General features: G+C 45.0%; 1 protein-coding gene across 7 annotated transcripts in view; it reads right to left on the minus strand.

The window, feature by feature from the left end:
- RBM47 (RNA binding motif protein 47) overlaps window positions 1-20,178 on the minus strand; it is an 88,490-nt gene that overhangs the window by 8,590 nt on the left and 59,722 nt on the right. For 5 of the 7 annotated variants that reach the window (XM_077301748.1, XM_077301751.1, XM_077301750.1 and 2 more), the window contains exons 2-3: window positions 7,690-8,843; window positions 2,554-2,760 (exon numbers count right to left, since the gene is read on the minus strand). In XM_077301748.1, coding sequence (XP_077157863.1) covers window positions 2,554-2,760; window positions 7,690-8,843 — 1,361 coding nt within the window. The remainder of the gene's footprint in view (window positions 1-2,553; window positions 2,761-7,689; window positions 8,844-20,178) is intronic. The other 2 variants (XM_077301749.1, XM_077301754.1) reach the window with 2 other exon arrangements.

Consider the following 20,178-nt stretch of genomic DNA (forward strand, 5'->3'; position numbering starts at 1 on the left):
CCTCAGCAGCTGAAGGGTACTGCCTAGAGATTCTGTCTAAAAGTCAGGATAACTAATAGTCTTTCAGTTATCAAAGTGGGAAAGGAAACAGCCAGATTTGCCTTTTCTATTCAGGGTATTGCTGAGATACTATTTATAACTGAGCCTCTTGTGGCGCAGAGTGGTAAGACAGCAGACATGCAGTCTGAAAGCTCTGACCATGAGGTTGGGAGTTCAATCCCAGCAGCCGGCTCAAGGTTGACTCAGCCTTCCATCCTTCCAAGGTCAGTAAAATGAGTACCCAGCTTGCTGGGAGGTAAATGCTAATGACTGGGGAAGGCACTGGCAAACCACCCCGTATTGAGTCTGCCATGAAAACGCTAGAGGGCGTCACCCCAAGGGTCAGACATGACTCGGTGTTTGCACAGGGGATACCTTTACCTTTACTTATAACTAGAATCGACAGCATGCCTGAGTAGGAAAGAATGGGATCAAAAAAGCCATGCATTGACTAGAGCCAGAAAGATTTTTAAAGAATTTTCCAAGCAGATCCAAATGAAATTGTAAACATTCTGTCTAGATTAATTTGTTAAATATAGTACATTGTGTGTAAAAATTTCTGAGGGACCTCACAGATCAACACTTTTTTTTCGAACTATTTTGGCGAGAGACCCCAGTCACTAGCTCCTCAAAGAGTTTATTATAAAGTCAGGGTACCCTTGGGAGGATCATGTTGTGGGGTAAAATATGATTCCGGTGCCGTCAACCAGCCCAAGAATGAAATAGCCTCCAAGAACATAGAAAGAGAACTGATAGGCTCTGAGCTGGCAGTGACTGAGAACCAAGTGGGCTGTAGTGAACAGAAGAAGAAAAGCTGTATTTTTATACCCCACTTTTCTCTCCCCGAAGGAGTTCCAAAGTGGCTTACAAACACCTTTCCCTTCCTCTCTCCACAACAGACACCCTGTGAGGTAGGTCGGGCTGAGAGAGCTGTAAGAGAACAGTGAGTAACCCAAGGTCATCTAGCAGGCTGCTTGTGGAGGAGTGGGGAGTCAGACCTGATTCTCCAGATTAGAGTTTTAACCACTACACCACGCTGCCTCCATGAAAGTGTCAACTAAGTGTAGAGCAGTGACAGTGTATAGCTGAAGATCTGGAGACAGAACCTGGAGTGTGTGTGAGGGATTAGGGGAGGGGAAGGGGCCATAGCAGGTTATAATACCATAGAGTCCATCCTCCAAAGCAGCTAGATGCTCCAGGGGAACTGATCTCTTTAGCTTGGATATCAGCTGGAATTCTGGGAGATCTCCATGCCCTACTTGGGAGGTTGGCAGCTAGAGTCAGTGGGCCCATGGTAGCCCATTGACCTGCATGGCATCTATTCCACATGGGCCCTTGAACTCAGGGGATTCAACCTTTCTGGGGTCAAAGTGACTGCTGAAGGGGAAGGAAAAACAGGAGAAATCAGCAATCCTTGCATGAAGATCTGCAGTCTTTGGACCAGTAGATTGCTGGGTCCAATCGCTCTGTCCGATTATTGTCTCACCAAAAATTGCAGAAGGGGATTAAAGTGCTCGAAGTGCCTTTCCCATGAGGAAAGCAAAAGAGTTTGGGGCTTTCCAAAAGATAACTAAAGGGGGAACAAGAGAGAGGTACACCAAATTATGGATGGCGAGGAGAAAGTGGACAAGCCTTTCCATAATACCAGAATTTAAGGTATTCAATGTAAGCTGAAGGGCAATAGATTTAGCACAAACCAAAGAGAGTACATGTTCATTCAAAGTCTGAAAAGATATTTTATTAGGAGCAAGGGGTGAAGCCACTAGTCTTTTTATTGTGTTACACTGCAAGGCACACTGGTTTAAACAAGTGACACCTGAGTGTAATGGGATTTGTGATTCCTACAGCCATACAGGTGTAAGGTGGTTGTTCCACTGCTTTTGCACTTATCTTCTCAAGGAAGGCACAGGGAGCTCTCATGTCTCGCAAGAGAGCTTCCAAGGTACCACGCTTCCCCAGCAGCCAAAATATTTTTGCAGGAATCTAACACATTGCCAGGCCATTGTGCTCAAAAGGCTTAAATTAGCTGACTTTTTCAAAGGCCTGTTCTGCACTTGTTGGGATAATGTACTTTAGAAGTAGATTTTCCTGTTCCACACCGGAAAATCCAGCTGCAAAAGCACATTGATAAGTGAATTCTCTGAAGTGTATGCATGGGACAGAGATGGTGAGGTGGATCTAACCAGCTTCTCCACTCCATCTTCCCTCCATCTTGCTTCTAACAGCCTCATCTCCCTTGGTTTTGTTCATGTAGGTCCAATGATTCCCAGCAAAACCTTTTTTGTCTGGGCAAAAGGGGACCCTTCCTCTCTTTTTCTCAGCAGAAACACTGTTTGGATCCACCCCACTAGTTCTAAGCCCTTAACATGCATCTCTTCTATAAGATGTTTTCAGTTTCATTTCTAGGTTTGCGGCTGCTCATGCTGAGGAAACAGATGTTCTAGAGCACATTCAAACGAATGGTCATTTCCTTGCCTTGCTGATATTTTCCCTCTCCCCAGTGATCATACTAACCTGTGCCAGGTTTAATGGCAACTGGGCTGACCGTGGACAACTCCAGATTAGGAACCAGCTCATATCCTTTTTCTTGCTGCTTGCCTTTCCCTTCGTGATATCTGCTATATATGCCACGGCCTGCGGAATATCCCCCCAGGTAAGAACCTCTTGGGCCAGGTGCTCTGTTGCCTGCCGCACCTCGTCCTCTGCCTCTAATGCTGCCTGCTTGTAAATAAAAGAATAATAAAACTGATAAAGCACACAGTTAACTAGGGAATACACCAGATCTAAATATCTAGCAACCTTAGAAGGGGGGGGGGGTCAGGGTGGGAAGCGTGAACTGGGCCAGGGTATGGCATCTGTACGGATCACGACATCAAATGATTATGCACTTTGCATAGTTTTTGACTCTAAATCACTCCTTACTTGTTTCTGTTAACAACATTCTTGGGTTATCTGCTAAACGGGAGTTCAGCTATTTCTGGAGGAATTTCAGGAACCAGTCAATGAAGGGAAAGGTGACGAGAAATGGGAGCATAAGGAAGCTTTGGGGTCAGAAGAAGAGGTGGTTTTTATACCCCGTTTTTCTCTAGCAGAAGGAGTCTCAATGCGGCTTACAGTCACCTTCCCTTTGCTCTCGCCACAACAGACACCCTGCAAGGTAAGTGAGGCTGAGAGAGGTCTGACAGAACTGCTCTGTGAGAACAACACTATCAGGGCTGTGAGGAGCTCAAAGTCACCCAGCTGGCTGCATGTGGATGAATGGGGAATCAAATCTGGGTCTCCAGATTAGGTGCCACTGCTCTTAACCACTACGCCACACTGGCAAGGCATGAAAAGGAGGGGGGAAGCCATAGAGAGTAGTGGGGACCATGAGTTGTGGGCGCTGAAGATCACAGCATCCCAATCCCAGCCCTGATGCTTCAATCCACTGTGTGGAAATCCCATTTCTGTATGCAAATATTAGCGGTACAATCCCTCCCCTCCAAATAAAAGCTTTGCATAGAGAAATCACTGAAATGCTTGGGGTCCTCAACCAGAGACTTCTCAACCAAAACAGCATCAATAATATAAGAACTGAAAACCCATTCCAAATATGGCAACAGTGTGAATTTGTGAATCAGTTTAAATAGATGTTAACCCCCTGAATGATCTCGCCCCTCGGCTTCATGGTAGGGAAGGGGGGTGGCGATCCTGGTCCGGGAGGCTTACTCCTACAGGGCTCTCCCAGTGCCATCGATCCTGGGGGGTGAATGTGTCAGCATAAGATGGGAGTCAGTCGAGACCTTGGCCATCTGGTTAGGGTACCATTCACCCACTGCACCTCCGGATGCCCTGTTGAGCCTGCTGGAGGAGGAGGCCACCTGGGCATTGCAGTTCCCTAGATTGCTGATTCTGAAAGATTACAATGTCCATGCAGACACACCATCCCCAGGACTTGGCTCGGACTTGGTATTGGCCATGGGGACCCTAGGGTTCTTGATCTGATCTTTGGCGCAGAGGTAGAGGTGGATCTGGTGATGAGTAATCTTATCCCATGGTCAGACCACCATGCCCTGAAGGCCCAGTTGAGGATACCCCCTCCCCATTTGGGTGATGGGTATATTTTAGCCTGCTCATGAAGATGTATGGAATCTGAGGGATTCCTGAATGCTCTACAGCGGGTAGTCAACCTGTGGCCCTCCAGATGTCCATGGACTACAATTCCCATGAGCCCCTGACAGCATTTGCTGGCAGGGGCTCATGGGAATTGTAGTCCATGGACATCTGGAGGACCACAGGTTGACTACCCCTGCTCTACAGAACCCTATGCTCTCCAGTGCCTTGTTGGCAGCCTTGATGGAGGACTGGCTGTCCTGCCTTAAGGCCACTATTGATGAGATCACTCCTCAGTGCTTTCTCTTCCCTCGCCTCAAGCAGGCTCCATGGTACTCCCAGGAGCTTCATGAGAGGAAGAGGGAAGTGTGATGGCTAGAGCGAGTGTGGCGGAAAACTCATGACGAGGTGGCAAGAACATCTTATGGCATGCTTGTGAGGGTGTATGTGATGCCAGTGAAAGTGGCAAAGCATGAATTCTTTGCCACTAAAATTGCATCTTGCCTGGTGCAATTATTTAGGTTAGTGCGATCACTTACTGCCCTCGAGGAAGGGTGCCAAAATAGTAATAAATTGGACTTGAGCTCTGAGGCATTAGTGAGCTTTTATTGTGGACAAAGTCTTGTTGCTCAATCTGGACCTTCTGGCCACAATTGATACAGAATGTGAACTGGGAGCTCCTTGGCCATTGCGGGGGATAATTTTAATGGCTTGAGATGGCTCTCTTTAACCAAAGTGGAAAAGCTGTTGGGATCAGTGAGGGTGACCCCTTGCCACCTGGATCCCTGTCTAACATGGCTGCTCAAATTGGGTAACCGATGGATAGGAGACCCTTTGAGGGTGATTGTCAACCTCTCCCTAACATTGGGTGAATTCCCTGAAGGGCTAAATGAAGCAATGAAAAAAACATTGCGGGACCTGCGGGACCCAGCCAGCTACTGCCTGGTTTTGCATCTTCCCTTCCTGGGAAAGGTGGCTGAGAGGGCTGCCATGGACCAGCTCCTGGCATTCATGCAGGAAACATCGGCCCTGGACCCATACCAGTCTGGCTTCCATCCTGGCCACAGGGTGGAGACTGCACTGGTCGCTCTGGTGGATGATCTCCAGCACCAGCTGGATTGGGTAGTTTGGCTATCCTCGTGCTTTTAGATCTCTCGGGCTGCATTTGATTTAGTTGCCCATGAGCTGTTAGCCCACCACCTCGCCAGGATGGGGATCAAGGGCCGTACAGTGGCTGGTCTCCTTCATTAAGAATCGGACACAGAGGGTTGCAGTGGGGGAAGAGTTCTCTGACCCCTTTGTGCTCCCTTGTGGAGTGTCACAAGGGACAATACTCTCCCCCATGCTTTTTAACATCCATATGCACCCTGTAGCACAGCTGGTCTGGGGTTTTAAGCTGGGGTGTCACCAATATGTGGATGACACCCAGCTCTATCTCCTGATAGATGGCTGTCCGGACTTTCCCATGGAAACATTTGTCAGATGTTTGGAAGCAGTGTCTGGATGGCTCAGGCAGAGTCGTCTGAAACTCAACCCCTCCCTTGCCTGGACGGGGTGCAGCTTATGCCTGTATCTGCGACTAGGAATTTGGGGGTGATCTTTGATGACTCCTTATCTATGGAGTCTCAGATCATGAAGGTAGCACAAATTGGTTTACGTACTGGGGGGTTTATGTGGTTTTAATGTTTTTATGTAAACTGCCATGAGCCAGCTGGGCCGAGAGTGGCGGTCAATAAATATAATAATAATAAAAAATAAAAGTGGCAGAAAAATGTGACACACACAAAACAGAAATGCAAAATCATTGGTTTTATCTTTTCTGGCCTGCAAGGCAGTGAGTAATATGCTTGACGCATCAGCAAAATCCTATAGAAAGGTATTTCTACCATATTGACATAGGAAATACTTGTGTAAGCTCAAATGCATGTAGTCAACTATTTTGTGGGGGGAAAATATTAAAAACAGTATATTCCTACCATTCAAACATTGTTAATAGGAATAAGTAGTGTATACATTAGTCATCTAGATATCTGTTTTTCCCGTCCTCACAAAAAAACAGAACTGCAGCATGGGGGGGGGGGACCAAGGCAAGGAATTGCTCAATTACTTCTGTTTCCTCAGATTTTGGCATTTATGTTTTGCTTACTGTTAGGTCAGGGCAGGCCTTGGGTTTGAGTGGGTGGTTTACCACAGAATGTGCTACAACGTCAAAAAGACTGTGACCCATTTTTTTTGCAAGATTCAGGTCTGTAGCTGTGTTGGTCTGAAGCAAAGGAACAAAGTTTGAGGACAGTGGCACCTTTCACGAAAGCATAGACCAAGAATTAAACTTTGTTGGTCTTAAAGGTCTTAAACTCCAGTTTTGGTAAGCTTTGGGAAAGATGATTCAGATAATAAAATATAGGTTTAAAATATAGGTTTAAAATATAGGTTTAAACATCTCCCCTCAAAAACTGTTTTTGGACATGCTTTTTAAAATCTGTCCAGCCCTGTTATGTCCAATTTTTAAGTGATGACAAATGAAGAAGTGTTGGTTTTTATACCCCACTTTTCACTACCTAAGGAGTCTCAAAGCAGCTTACAATCACCTTCTCTTCCTCTCCCAACAACAGACAATCTGTGAAGTAGGTGGGGAGGAGAGAGCTCTGACAGGACAGCTCTGTGAGAACAGTACTGTCAGGACTGTGATGAGCTCAAGGTCATGCTGGCTGCATGTGGAGGAGCGGGGAAACAAACCTGGTTCTCCAGATTAGAAGCTGCTGCTTTTAACCATGACGCCATGCTGTACTCATCCACAGTCTCCCTACAGTATAGTTAAAATCTAAACTACCAATGTAATATTATCCAGAGTTACTCCAGTCTAAATATGTTTTCCTCAATGGGCTTAGACTGGAATAACTTGGTGAAGGATCGCAATGTGAGTCTATCCAAGTGTCACGCATATAATTAACCCCAAATACCATCTATCGTTAAGTGTGGTGTAATAGTACAGGGACAGTCAGTGTGACATATCTTTCATGTTGTGCCATTGAACTAGTGGTGGGTTTTACCTTTCTACAAGAAGTCGGAACAGATATAACATTTTAAAATTTAACTGCATATATTTTTGATTCCCGTTACTATGGATTGTCAGTTCTTATATTGCCAATGCAAACTGGCTAAGAAGTTTCAAAGGCTTCGTCTAACCAATAAGTGGCTAAAATGTGGAATTTGCTGCCAGAGGATGTTTTGATGGCCACAGGTATAAATATCTCTAAAAAGGGATTAGATCGACTCATGCAGGATAGGTCTATCACTGGCTACTAACCACCGTGACTAAAGGAAACCTCCATGTTCAATGGCAGTAAATCTCTGAGTACGAGTGCTAAGAGGCAACGTTAGGCCTAGCATCTACACCTTCTTGTTGGACCTCCAGAAGAACTGGTTCGCCACTGTGTGAGATAGGATGCTAGACTAGATGGACCACTAGTCTGATCCAGCTACACTCTTTCTACGTTCTCAATGTTCAATCTATAGCCCACTAGGCAATAACAAACATGCCCAAAGCAGTATACATACCTTTCACAAAATATTCTCGATTAGGACCAATCAGAGCATTGTACGGATAACCATAATATGCTAGTGTATAGGGATCACAAGAGTAAACATAGTTCGGTTGCTGAGTAACTTCAGTGGTACCTCCACCTTTAGCCGCTTTCTGGTACCGGGTGTACTGCTCTTTATCCACTGGCTTGGCTAGGGTAACTTCCAGACAGGACCCTTCAAGTTCAGTGCCATTGAGATTATTCATGGCATGAACTGCATCTTCTCGGCTCGTGAAATGTACAAAGGCGTAATCGCGTATTTTTTTAACCCTTTCTACACAGCCGTGGTTGAACTGGCCAAAGACTTTTTTAATCGTATCCTCTGAGGTTTCGATCATTAAATTCCTCACATACAGGATCTTTACGGTCTCCATGACATCTTCATCAACATCTATTTCAGGCTCCGCCCAATCAACTGCAATCTGGTGGCCCCAAAGCTGGATTCTCCCGGGCATGAGCTTCCGTCTTGCCATGGCTGCCGCTCTGTGGCTTTCATACTCAATGAAGGCGAATCCTCGATTCTTCATTTTGTCCGCTGCACTGGCATACACAATGACGTCTAGCACTCCTTCTGTCACTTTAGAGATCTCTTCTAAAATTTCCTCCCTTTTCTTCATCTTGGGGATTCCTCCAATGAACAGCCGGCAGTTGTCCACGCTGCAACACACCCCTAACAGCCTGCCTGGACGGATTTCATAGTTGTTCAGCTCTCTGACGGCACGTTTGGCTTCATGTTTCTGAGTGTACATGACAAAGGCATACCCACGATTTTTCCCATCAAAATCCATCATCAGGCGCATTTCGTAGATTCGGCCTACGGATTCAAACACAGGGACGAGTTCATCTTCATAAACGTCACGGGGAATTTTGCCGACAAAGACTTCACACCCACGAGGAGGATGCAGCCCTTCCCAGCTTGGAGGCGGGCCGCCATATTTGCGCTGCCCATTCTCTTGGACCATGGTATATCCCGTACGCTCTATTAGTGCCAGCAATGCAGCCTCATTAGGTGCGCCAGCGACGCCTTCTGGCACTTTGTTTGTTGGCATGTTGGCAGAATCGTTACTCATTCTAGCCGCGGAATCCTCAGCTGTCATTATGTCCAAATCATTCAAAGTGTGGGGATACCTAAACAAAGACAATAGGAAAGGATTATGTTAATAACATGGCATTCGACAAGATAGGAATCTTTCTATAAAGGAAGCTGTCTCAATATTAGAATGTAATTTGCTGTTGTTCGGTGCGAAGTCGTGTCCGACCCATTGCGACCCCATGGACAATGATCCTCCAGGCCTTCCTGTCCTCTACCATTCCCCAGAGTCCATTGGAGTCCATTACTAAGAATGTAATTAGTAAGGTAAATTCCACAAACTCTTTCCTGAACTCGGCTGTTTCATGAACTTAGGAACTAGATGTCTGCAAAATCTCTCAAAAAGCATGGTTCTGAACACAAATGGAAAAAACAGAGAAGATCGTATCATTTACATGACCTCAGTTTATACCCCCTATACCCACTCCCACACCTCTCCATTGCAACACTGTCAATTGCTCCCTGGTCAGCATCTTCACTCAGGACCAATGAAGTTGGAAGCCGGTTAGTTTTTATTTAGTTTCCTGGTTGTTACTCTTTTGATGATAACTGCTTTTATTATTTGTATTGTATTGTATTTTTAACAGTGCTGTTAGCCATCCCAAGATGCAAGCATGGCGCGGGATGTAAATTTAATAATAAACAGTTCCGCAGGGCCTGCAAAAGAGAGCTCCTGCGCCAGGCATTTGGTTGAGGTCAACCCAAGCCATTGCTTCCAATTGGCCCCCAAGCCCCCCCCCTCCTGCTATGACTGCTGTAAATCTACACAACTCACTGGGTCTCAGAAAGAGTGGAGCTGAGGCTCCTTTGCAGTTCCATTATTCTCTCATGTTATTGTTATTATCATGTTAATGGTTATTGTTGTTATAATGTTATAATGTTATAATGTTATTGTTATCACCAGTTACCATAAGTTATTTGTATTTTTTTCCTGTTTCCTGTAAACTGCCCTGAGCCTTCAGGGTATATAAATATAACAAACAAATAAATAAAAATAAAATAAAATGTGAATACTGGCATTTCTAATATACAAAAAGGCAGATTTGCTTACTATTTTATTTATGCAACCATCCCCATCAATTAAATATCCGTACTGCTCCGTTCTTTCCCCTAGAGATGTTAAATTTCACTACAAATTTAGCATGCGGTGAGAGAAAAAAATGCACCAGGAGATTTTGGGAACAGTTTCTTTCCAGAATTTCATACATTTGAGTCACCAAAGGTGGCGGGAACAAGAGCTGTATGTGGTCTTATCAAAGCTATCCTTCAGATAAGAATAATTTCAAATCAATGGGCTTAGCCTGGATCACTCTGCATAGAACTGCACTGTATGATATCCGAAGGGCAAAGAGAAACAATGTGCATTATGGTAAAGGTAAAGGTATCCCCTGTGCAAGCACCGAGGCATGTCTGACCCTTCGAGTGATGCCCTCTAGCGTTTTCATGGCAGACTCAATACGGGGTGATTTGCCAGTGCCTTCCCCAGTCATTACCGTTTACCCCCCAGCAAGCTGGGCACTCATTTTACCGACCTCGGAAGGATGGAAGGCTGAGTCAACCTTGAGCCGGCTGCTGGGATTGAACTCCCAGCCTCATGGGCAGAGCTTTCAGACTGCTTCCTTACCACTCTGCGCCACAAGAGACTACGTGCATTATGGTACAGTTGCATTTTTCTACAGTACTCTGACAATGTGCCAAAAAAGGAAAAAGAAATAAAAAGAGTTTTCAGCCAGCATTACCAAGCCATATCCCAGCCTTCTTTTCCAGCACTGAAAAGCAGCATCAAGCGATTCAGTGACAAAACCAGCACTGGCAGGCGTGCATTGCAGCAATGGGGCTGTACCACCAGAAGAAGCAACAGGGCATTGGAAAAGATCAGATTTCAAATGATTCAACCATCCCTCCATCCATTGAATTTGTTGCCTGGATATCTTTCTTAGAGGGTTATGCTCCAATACACTCCTCTACCCTTCTAGTCATATGCCCTAGGTCAGACTTTTTCAAACACGGTTTCATGATGGCCCCAGAAGGGTTTTTAAAAATGTATCTTAAATGTTATTTATTTACTTATTTGTTTACTTGTTTGTTTGTTTATTTATTATTAAGCTTATACCTTACCCCTCTCAACAAGTTGGCTCGGGGCATCTTACAAATAAAAGGCAACTAGCGTTTACAATAATAAAGACAATAAAAACACTGAAATCAACATTCCCCCCTAATTAAAACATAACAATCAAACCCCATGAGTGATAGGACCGTATATGGTCATGTTGACTTCCTTTCCCCCAATGATGGGCCTGGAGGGGGTGGGGAAGGGAGGGGCACTGGCCACACAAATCCTTGCTGGCAGAGGCTTCTTGCACACGGTAGCAACTGGAGTTCAGAGAGGTAAGTACTCTCATTTTAACTTAATGGCAGGGGAGGTGCCTTCCTTATGCCTTCCTCCTTACTGCCTGTTCACAGTTTAAACTGGAGACCCTGGTTGTCCCTAACTCACCCAGAGGGGCCATGTGTTCAGATCCTGGAGGCTAAAATTCTTGCTTTGAAAGAAACAAAAAATGCCATGCAGTATTTTCAAGCAAGCTTATCAGAATGCGCCATTTGGGGATGGCGAGGCAGAGAAGAGAGACCGATTGAATGTCTAATACATCAACACAAAGACATTACGCAAACTCCAGGGCCAATCTCAGTTGACCGCTGTTTCCTCAAGGTCATTTTCCTTGGAGCAATTTTGCTTTCAAAACATAATTTGTACCACTAGATGTAGTACATTAACACAGAAGGACGTTTAACATTCATGAACATCTCAACCTTGTGCTCAGAATACTCAAGTCTGCCCTGCAGTATTTTTTCTTTTTTTTTTTTGGCAGCTGCTGGTGAAGTTTTCCCATCTAGCTAGAGTGCCAATAAAAAGGCAGTTGACAAAAGAGGGTATGTAATGTTGACACAGCAGAGCATTTGTGTATGACCTTCCCATTTTATTTGGTTAAGATTATTTCTGTACAGTATTTATGATGCTGAAACTTCGATGGAGCGCTTAAAACATTCTAATTATATATATATATATATATATATATGTATGTATGTATGTATGTATGTATGTATGTATGTATGTATGTATGTATGTATGTATGTATGTATGTATGTATATTCATTAACTCCCATCCATTCAAGAAGAAGAAGAAGAAGAAGAGTTGGTTCTTATATGCCGCTTTTCTCTACCTGAAGGAGGCTCAAAGTGGCTTACAGTTGCCTTCCCTTTCGTCTCCCCACAACAGACACCCTGTGAGGGAGGTGAGGCTGAGAGAGCCCTGATATCACTGCTCGGTCAGAACAGTTTTATCAGTGCTTTGGCGAACCCAAGGTCATCCAGCTGGCTGCATGTGGGGGAGCGCAGAATTGAACCTAGCATGCCAGTTTAGAAGTCCGCACTCCTAACCACTACACCAAACTGGCTTGGAAGGAAACCCTTCCAAGGCTGTCAAGAAACCTCAGGGTTTCATGGGACCTTGGTTGAGAATGCCTGACTTAGAAAGGCAACTAGAGTGTTGTGAGGTGGGAGAAGCTGGAGAGTTTTCTAAGATGTTGATAAGAAACAACAAAGAGCTATGATGGAGTCTTCACAATTGCATTTCATTTGTTCGAGGGACACCAGTCTCTCGGTGGGACCTGGGGATCTCCTGGAATCACAGCTCATCTCCAAACTACAGGCTACAGAGCTCAGTTCCCCATAAAATGGATGCTTTGGAGGGTGAATGGTATGGCATCATATTTCACTGAGGTTCTCATCCTTCTCAGGCTCCAACCCCAAATCTCCTGGAATGCAGCCGGGGGGGGGGGAATATGACCTAGGAACCCTAATTTGATCCCACCAGAAATAAACATGGGGGGGGGGAGAGGAAATAGTTTTTTCAACTCGTACTATACAAAGATCATAATACTGGGCCACAGCATATCAGTCCTGACTGAAACTATAAGCCACACCAATGGGACTATAGCAGGAGACCCTTGGCTGGCAGTCCCTTACTGCTGCTCCTCAGGGTGGCAGCAGGAAGAAATCATAGCCCAGATTTCCAGTGGGATCCTAGAAAAATGCCCCGTGGCAACGCTGGCACTTCAGAGTTTGCCCCAGGAATACTGCTATACCATTAGGGCAGGCTTTCTCAACCAGGACTTCATGAAACCTTGGGGTTTCCTGATAGCCCTGGAAGGGTTTCCTGAATGGGTGGGAGTTAATTTTTAATATATTTTAAAAATCTGTTAAACGTTTATCAGGTGACATGACCATACCCCCTCCCAAAGTGGCCAATAACGGGCCTGGAAGGGATGGGAAAGGGAAGGGGCCCTGGGTGGGCATGTACACAACTCTGCTTCCCAACCATGTTCTACATGATAGTGCCACTTCTGGGGTTGCCTGAAGAATGTTTCTGGGGTTTCTCAACAGTAAAGTAGTTGAGAAAGGCTACATTAGAACAACAGCAGTTTGCTTTTACCCACCCTGTCCTCTTGCCAATTGCCAGCACAGCTGGCAACCCTACTGACACATGCTGCAATGCATGTATGAATGCTTCTCTCAGCCCTGGTTTAAGGATTTGTGGGGCTCCTAGCACCAGAGCCAGTTTAAGGCCTTAGCAGAGCACAACTGGTGCTATTATGGGTGCTGTAATGGTGGGGACAGTTGGAACTGTGGGAGCAACTGACTTCTTCTTTTGTCTGCAAGCTGCATAAGGATGAAGACCCCCTAACACAGGGGTAGTCAACCTGTGGTCCTCCAGATGGTCATGGACTACAATTTCCACGAGCCCCTGCCAGCAAGTGCTGGCAGGGGCTCGTGGGAATTGTAGTCCATGAACATCTGGAGGACCACAGGTTGACTACCCCTGCCCTAACATACATGCAATGTTTTCTCTCTCAAATTTGGAATCAAAGTTTTACAGTAAAACTACTGCATTTTTTCTTTCCATGGCTGTCCCAACCTGTTTGTTTTTGCATCACCTGGTCTAGGATAAAAGTGTCAAGCAGATGGGATTTTAACACCAACTACCTGGCCTCCTTTCCAGGAGGGTGACAGGTTCCAGCCTCCTGTCGAAGTGTAACCAAGATAAGAAACAAGAACTGCTGGGAACAACAGTCACCTGTAAACAGGCTTGCTTGGGTTAGATGTATTTAAAGAACAGAACGGGAATGCGTCGGTCTAGACGAGAGGCAGCACGAAGCTTTGGCTAAAATGCCAGAAACTGAGGGAGGGTTGTCAAGGTACAGCAGAGGCCTTGGATATTTTTGTACCAACACTGGGGAAAAACACACCCAACAACAATATACCCTTGACCAAAGAATGGAACATTCCTTCTATCTGGGATGGTTGTCTTCTTCTGACCAAAGAATGGTACATTCCTTCTATCTGGGATGGTTGTCTTCTTCTGACCAAAGAATGGTACATTCCTTCTATCTGGGATGGTCGTCCTCTTCCACTGAGCATGCAGCTTCGGGAGGGATGCACATGGAACAGTGAGGGAGGTAGGGGATACTTGTCTAGCCAGCCAGCCAGATCAGCAGAATCAAGGCTGGCGATCAATGGGGTGACAGATGTCGCAGCCGGATTGACCTCACATCCCAATAACAAGAATATGACAGTTCTAATGCCCTCCATTTTAGACTGGTACTCATCCCTCCACTCAACAGACGGAGATCGATGGTCAGAAAACAGCACTCCCTTTTGAATCTTTTGCGCATATGCTACTGCTTCATACTAAAGCCTTCCCTCTTCCTGCGTCCATAGTGTTAAAATTGCTCACACATTTCTGATAAGGTTGTTGTTATTTAAATAGTCACAAGTGATGATTCTGATACTCCAGGTAATAGTTGGCTCAAAAAGAGATGCCTATCTCCCTCATGGGGAGAAAGAGCCACATCATTTTGCTGAGGGCTGGACATTAGGACCCTCCCAAGCTGCCATTTCCTTCAGGGAAACTGATCTCTGTAGTCTGGAGACTGTTTACAACTCCAGGAGAACTCCAGATCCTATCTGGAGGTTGGCAATAACAAAAAGCAAGCTTTCAGGTCCTCCAGAATTGTTCGTAAAACTGAGTTCATCCTACCCAAACTTGCTCTTCAGTTGGATGTTTCTGTTTTTATTGTTTGCTTCTTCTTCTCAGAAAGTCTAGGAAGAAGTCTCACACCAGCACAATTTGTACCGTTTGGCTCTTAACACAGTATATTTACTGATTAGGAACTTAAGGTCACGGTCTGAGATTTCTCAATTCTCCACCCCCACTCTTTTTTAAAATATGCAACCTGATGATGTATTCTGGAGTATTTGAAAACTTGTACCCCGTATCTTGTGACTTGGGTTGGTCCTAATAAAAGAAATAACATGACTTTTGGTTTGGGGACGAATATAGCTATGCGAACACCTTCCTTTCATGAAAAGTATAACATGTTCACAATAAGAGGGTCCCCACGGTCAATCACTGGCATCTTCAGGTAAAGGATCTCAGGTGACAGGTGTTGGAAGGGCTTTGCTCTGCCTGAGATCTTAATAACTGCTGATAGAATAAATATTGAGATAGATCTGACGCATATTCATGTGTCTGAGGTAAAATTTCTTTCCAGGCCCATATATATTTGAAGGCACAACATGAGGAAGAGTGGGTTAGTCAAACTGCGGCCCTCCAGATGTCCATGGACTCCAATTCCCAGGAGCCCCTGCCAGCATTTGCTGGCAGGGGCTCCTGGGAATTGGAGTCCATGGACATCTGGAGGGCCGCAGTTTGACTACCCCTGAGGAAGACTGTATAAACATGCAATATTATGCTGAATGTGTATCTTACATAGTATCTATTAATTGAGTATTGGAAAACCATGGGGGCAACCCAAACCTTTGCTGATTCTAATATAAGGTCAGAGATCAAAGCTCTTTCCAAAGTGGTTTACTTTCTACATGCAAGTAAACGTAAGAACTCTGAAATTCGAAAGCAAGTGAGAGTGCACGTTTTCATTTTATATTAAGTTTCTCATCTGGGAAATCCCATCTGTCATATGCTTTAAGAAGCAGGTGGCTATCTTTGAATTCCCTTTCATTGTTATATATTAATAATCCAGACTTGTAATAAGTTTTCAGAAGTTAAAATTCTGTGCACATTAAATTATGTTCACAGAAGTGAAAATCTACACAAACACAATGCAAGAACAGAAATGTGATGCAAGTTGGCATCTCAATATTTAGAACATTTTAAGGCAAATAATTTAATTTCCTGTTGCATAGGAATAATGGAATAATACTTAAAAACAACAACACAGAGTAACGTCACCATCTTAGGGTCATCATCTTAAGGCAGCCTTTCCCAACTTTATTACCATTGAGACACCCCTGAAACATTCTTCGGTCTTCAAGTAACCCAAGAAGTGGTGTGATCATGCAGAAAATGGTTGGGAAGCCTGGCCGTGTACGTGCCCACCTGGGGCCTCCCCCCCCCCCGGCCCATCATTGGCCATTCTTTTTTTGGAGGGGAGGCTGACATGACCATATATGGTCATATCACTTGATAGATGTTTAACAAATTAAAAATATATTAAAAATTAACTCCCATCCATTTGGGAAATGCTTCCAGAGCCATCAAGAAACCCCAGGGTTTTATGAAACTCTGGTAGAGAAAGCCTGTTTTAGGGTCACCAACTCTGGTCTAAGAAATTATGGAGACATGGGGATAGTAGCTGTGGAGGGGGGAACTTGTGGAAGGATTTCACCCAAAATGTGTGGTTTACCATAGAATCGGCCTTCTGAAGGTACCATTTTCTTTTGGGGGACTATTCTTTGTACTCCGGCAATCAGCTGCAATCCTAGAACTCCGGTCCTCACTTGGAGATTGACAATCCTGCATAGTCTACAAATTATCAAAAGCTACAGAATTTACATCTATTCTATTGTTATAAGATTATTTTTTATGCAACTATGTTTTTATATATATGCTGTGAACCGCCGCAAGCCCATTCACTGGGAACGGTGGTATAGAATTCAAATAATAAACAAACAAACAGGGTACTGTAATTGGTTATGTTAGATCTTAAAATCAAAACAAGTCCCCACAAGGACAACTGAAGGCTCACTTGGTACCACTTACTCCCAGTTCACTGCTTGAGTGTGTGTTGATTAGTAGCTGAAGTATGGTTTGACCTCAGTGCTCTGAGGAAGAGGTCAATGCCTGCTTCAATAACTATTATGCCTCAGTTTTATTTTCCCATAATCTCCCATATAGGACTCTACAAACACTCAGCTCACCAGAGGCCCTGTTCCTTCATGTTTCTGGTGATGATGAGAGGTAGGGCGTTCCCAACCTTAACGGCAAAGTCGCAGACCCTTCAGCCTTTCCTCAGAGGGAAGGTCTTCAACCTATCTGGACATAGAACCCACCTAATGGGAAGCATGGGGCCAACTGAGGTGCAAGTACATGACAATAATCACAGAACAATAATGCGATAGGAGGAGGAGCTTGAGTTATGACCTCACCAATGGGGGGGCTGACATTGAGTATAGGTGACCTGACTAATGGTGTGTATGTGTGTATGTGTGTGTGTGTACAGAGTTGCTACCTCTAGGTTGAGAACTTCCTGGATAATTGTGAATGGAGCCTAGGGACTTGGGTTGCCAGTTCTGGGATGGGAAATACCTGGAGATTTTGGGGGTAGAGCTGGGACAGGGTGGGATTTGGGGTGATGAGGGACCTCAGTGGAGTCTAATGCTATGTAATTTGCTCTCCAAAGCAACCATTTTCTCCAGGGGAAACTGATCTCTGTCACCTGGAGATAAGCTATAATTCCAGGGGATCCCTATGGGACAATGGGGTTTGTGGAGAGATCTCAGTGGGATATAGTGCCATAGAGTCCAACCTACAAAGCAGTCATTTTCTCCACAGAAATGGACTTCTGTAGTTTAGAGATCAGCTGTACTCAGGTATGACAGCAAAAAAAAGATAAAGAAAGTGATGAGGACCCCTGAACTACCCTGTGTACCACTACATTCTGTGCTGCCACCATTAAGATCTGCAAAAAAATTCACAAAGAGCTAATTTTTATTTGCATTTTTATAATAGTCTTAACTTTGTACATTTTATATAAATTAGTTCTGTGTTTTTTATGATGGCTTTATATCTGCTTTTGTTGACTTTACTCTGGTGTAAGTTGCACTGTGCTTCCTGGCAATGGAAGGTAGTGACCATTTCTGCACAAGGAATCTGTTCCTGGACAGCCTTTGAATGCTGGTCTGTTTTAGAGCCCCCTCCACATGACTTTGCCTGCATCCCGAGGCTGTCAAGGAGCTGAGTCGAGTTTTGGCCATTTTTAACTTGCGATTTTGTGAATTGCCAAAACTGCATTTACCACCCTCAAACGTATGTCCCATTGGTGAGCAACCTGTTAGCAACCAAGGGCAAGCCCTTATGGAGGGGGAAAGGTGCAATAGTCTCTGCAGCATTGTGCTGCCCTCGCACCCGGCCTCCCCTCTCCATTTCCTGCAGCCTTCTCACAACTCAGGCAGGCAAAACACAGCCCCTTTTCTGTTTTCTGGAGGTGGGGAATGAGGTGGAAAAGGGGGTGGTGGGTGATCAAGCATCCTTCTCCCAATCATACAGGGGTTTGAGCACCTTGTTTTTAAGCCAACCATTAAAACTAAATGTGTTTTTGGGCTCCAGGGAACATGTTCAGCATCTCAGAAATCTACCCAGACAGAAATAAAGTCCCAAAGAACAGGAATGCCCCCCCAAAAAAGTGTGTGTGTGTGTGAAATGCTGTATCGTTCTGGTGTTTCTCCATAGCAATGTTTTGCCCCTCCGTGAAGAAATGGTCAGTGTATTAATATGGATGCAATGATGGAACAAGCATCTGAATTTCAAACATATTTAGCACAGGCACAGGCAATTAATTCCACTCATTGCTCCAAAAGCCTTCGCTATAGTTCTTTTTAAAATCTTTCTTTCATAACAAACCAGCAAACAAAAGAGCAAGAAAGGGAAAAACCCTAAAAATCCAACAATTCATAAAAAAGGAAACACACCCCCACACATAGTAGAAACAAAAATATGGCAACAGTGTTGGCAGATCTACATGAACCAGAGCCCAGGCCTTCTCAGCCTTGGCTCCAGCCTGGTGGAATGAGTTAACAGCCGAGATCCGGGCCCTGATGGAACTACTTAAGTTTCTCAGGGCCTGAAAAATGGGACTCTTCCACCAGGTTTATGGCTGAGGCCAGAACAAGTAAATAAAATCGTTCCCCTCTCCACAACATCCCACCACTGAATACATATCAAAAAGTAGGAAAATGAGCATGGGGTATTTATTTTTTTATTGTATTTCAGACTGAATTTTAATATGCCGTGAACCATCCCAAGCCTATTCGCAGAGAGGTGGTCTATACATTTAATAAATAAATATCTTTTGTTGGGGATCAAATCTGTCAGACCATCTGCTAACATTATATTGCTAATACTGGTTTATAATATAACACATTAGGCTGATGATTTGTTTGTTTGTTTGTTATTCGATTTATAGACTGCTGTTCCCCAATTGGGCTCATGACAGTTTACATCATAAAACACTAAAAGACAATAAAACCCCAATAAAATCTTCCCAACTTAACATCATACAAGTAGCAGCGGTCATAATTCCAGTCCGATTCCCCTTTGTTCAGTCGATCTGATAGATCTTAATATTGGAGGGAATCCTCAATTGGACTATTGGGAGACTGCCCTGGCCTCAACCATACACCTAGCAGAAGAGCTCTATTTTACAGGCTCTGCCGAAAGCTGGTAACTCTGGCAGGGTCCTTAGCTCTTCCGGGAGCTCATTCCACCAGGTTGGGGCCAGGACCGAAAAGGCCCTGGCCCGGGTCGAGGCCAAGTGAATATCCCATGGGCCCCGGACAACCAGCAAATTCATACCCGCAGAGTGCTCTGCGGGGGGGGGGGGGCATAAGCAACCAAGCGTTCCCACAGGTAAATGGGACCCAGGCCACATATGGCCTTAAAGGTCAATACCAAAACCTTGAACTTGACTTGGAAACAGACTGGTAGCCAGTTCAGATGACAAACCACCGGCTGAATATGGGCCATCAGAGGTGTTCTAGTGAGGACCCTTTTATTTGGATCACAGTCTTGCTTGCTCAGACATGGGGACTGTTCCAGCCCAAAGCAGCCAACACTGCGGCGTGCAGGGGGGGGGGGTGCCGGTGCGCCAGTTGGCGCACGCACGCATGCACACATGCACACACACATGCACTGACTGGTGCACTGGCGTCCCCCCTGTGCCACAGTGCCCCCCCCCCCCGTGCCACAATGCTGGCTGCTTTGGGCTGGAATGGCCCAGCCCTAGATGGAACCTCTC

The sequence above is a fragment of the Paroedura picta genome, chromosome 10, assembly GCF_049243985.1.
Source record: "Paroedura picta isolate Pp20150507F chromosome 10, Ppicta_v3.0, whole genome shotgun sequence".
Classification (NCBI taxonomy): domain Eukaryota; kingdom Metazoa; phylum Chordata; class Lepidosauria; order Squamata; family Gekkonidae; genus Paroedura; species Paroedura picta.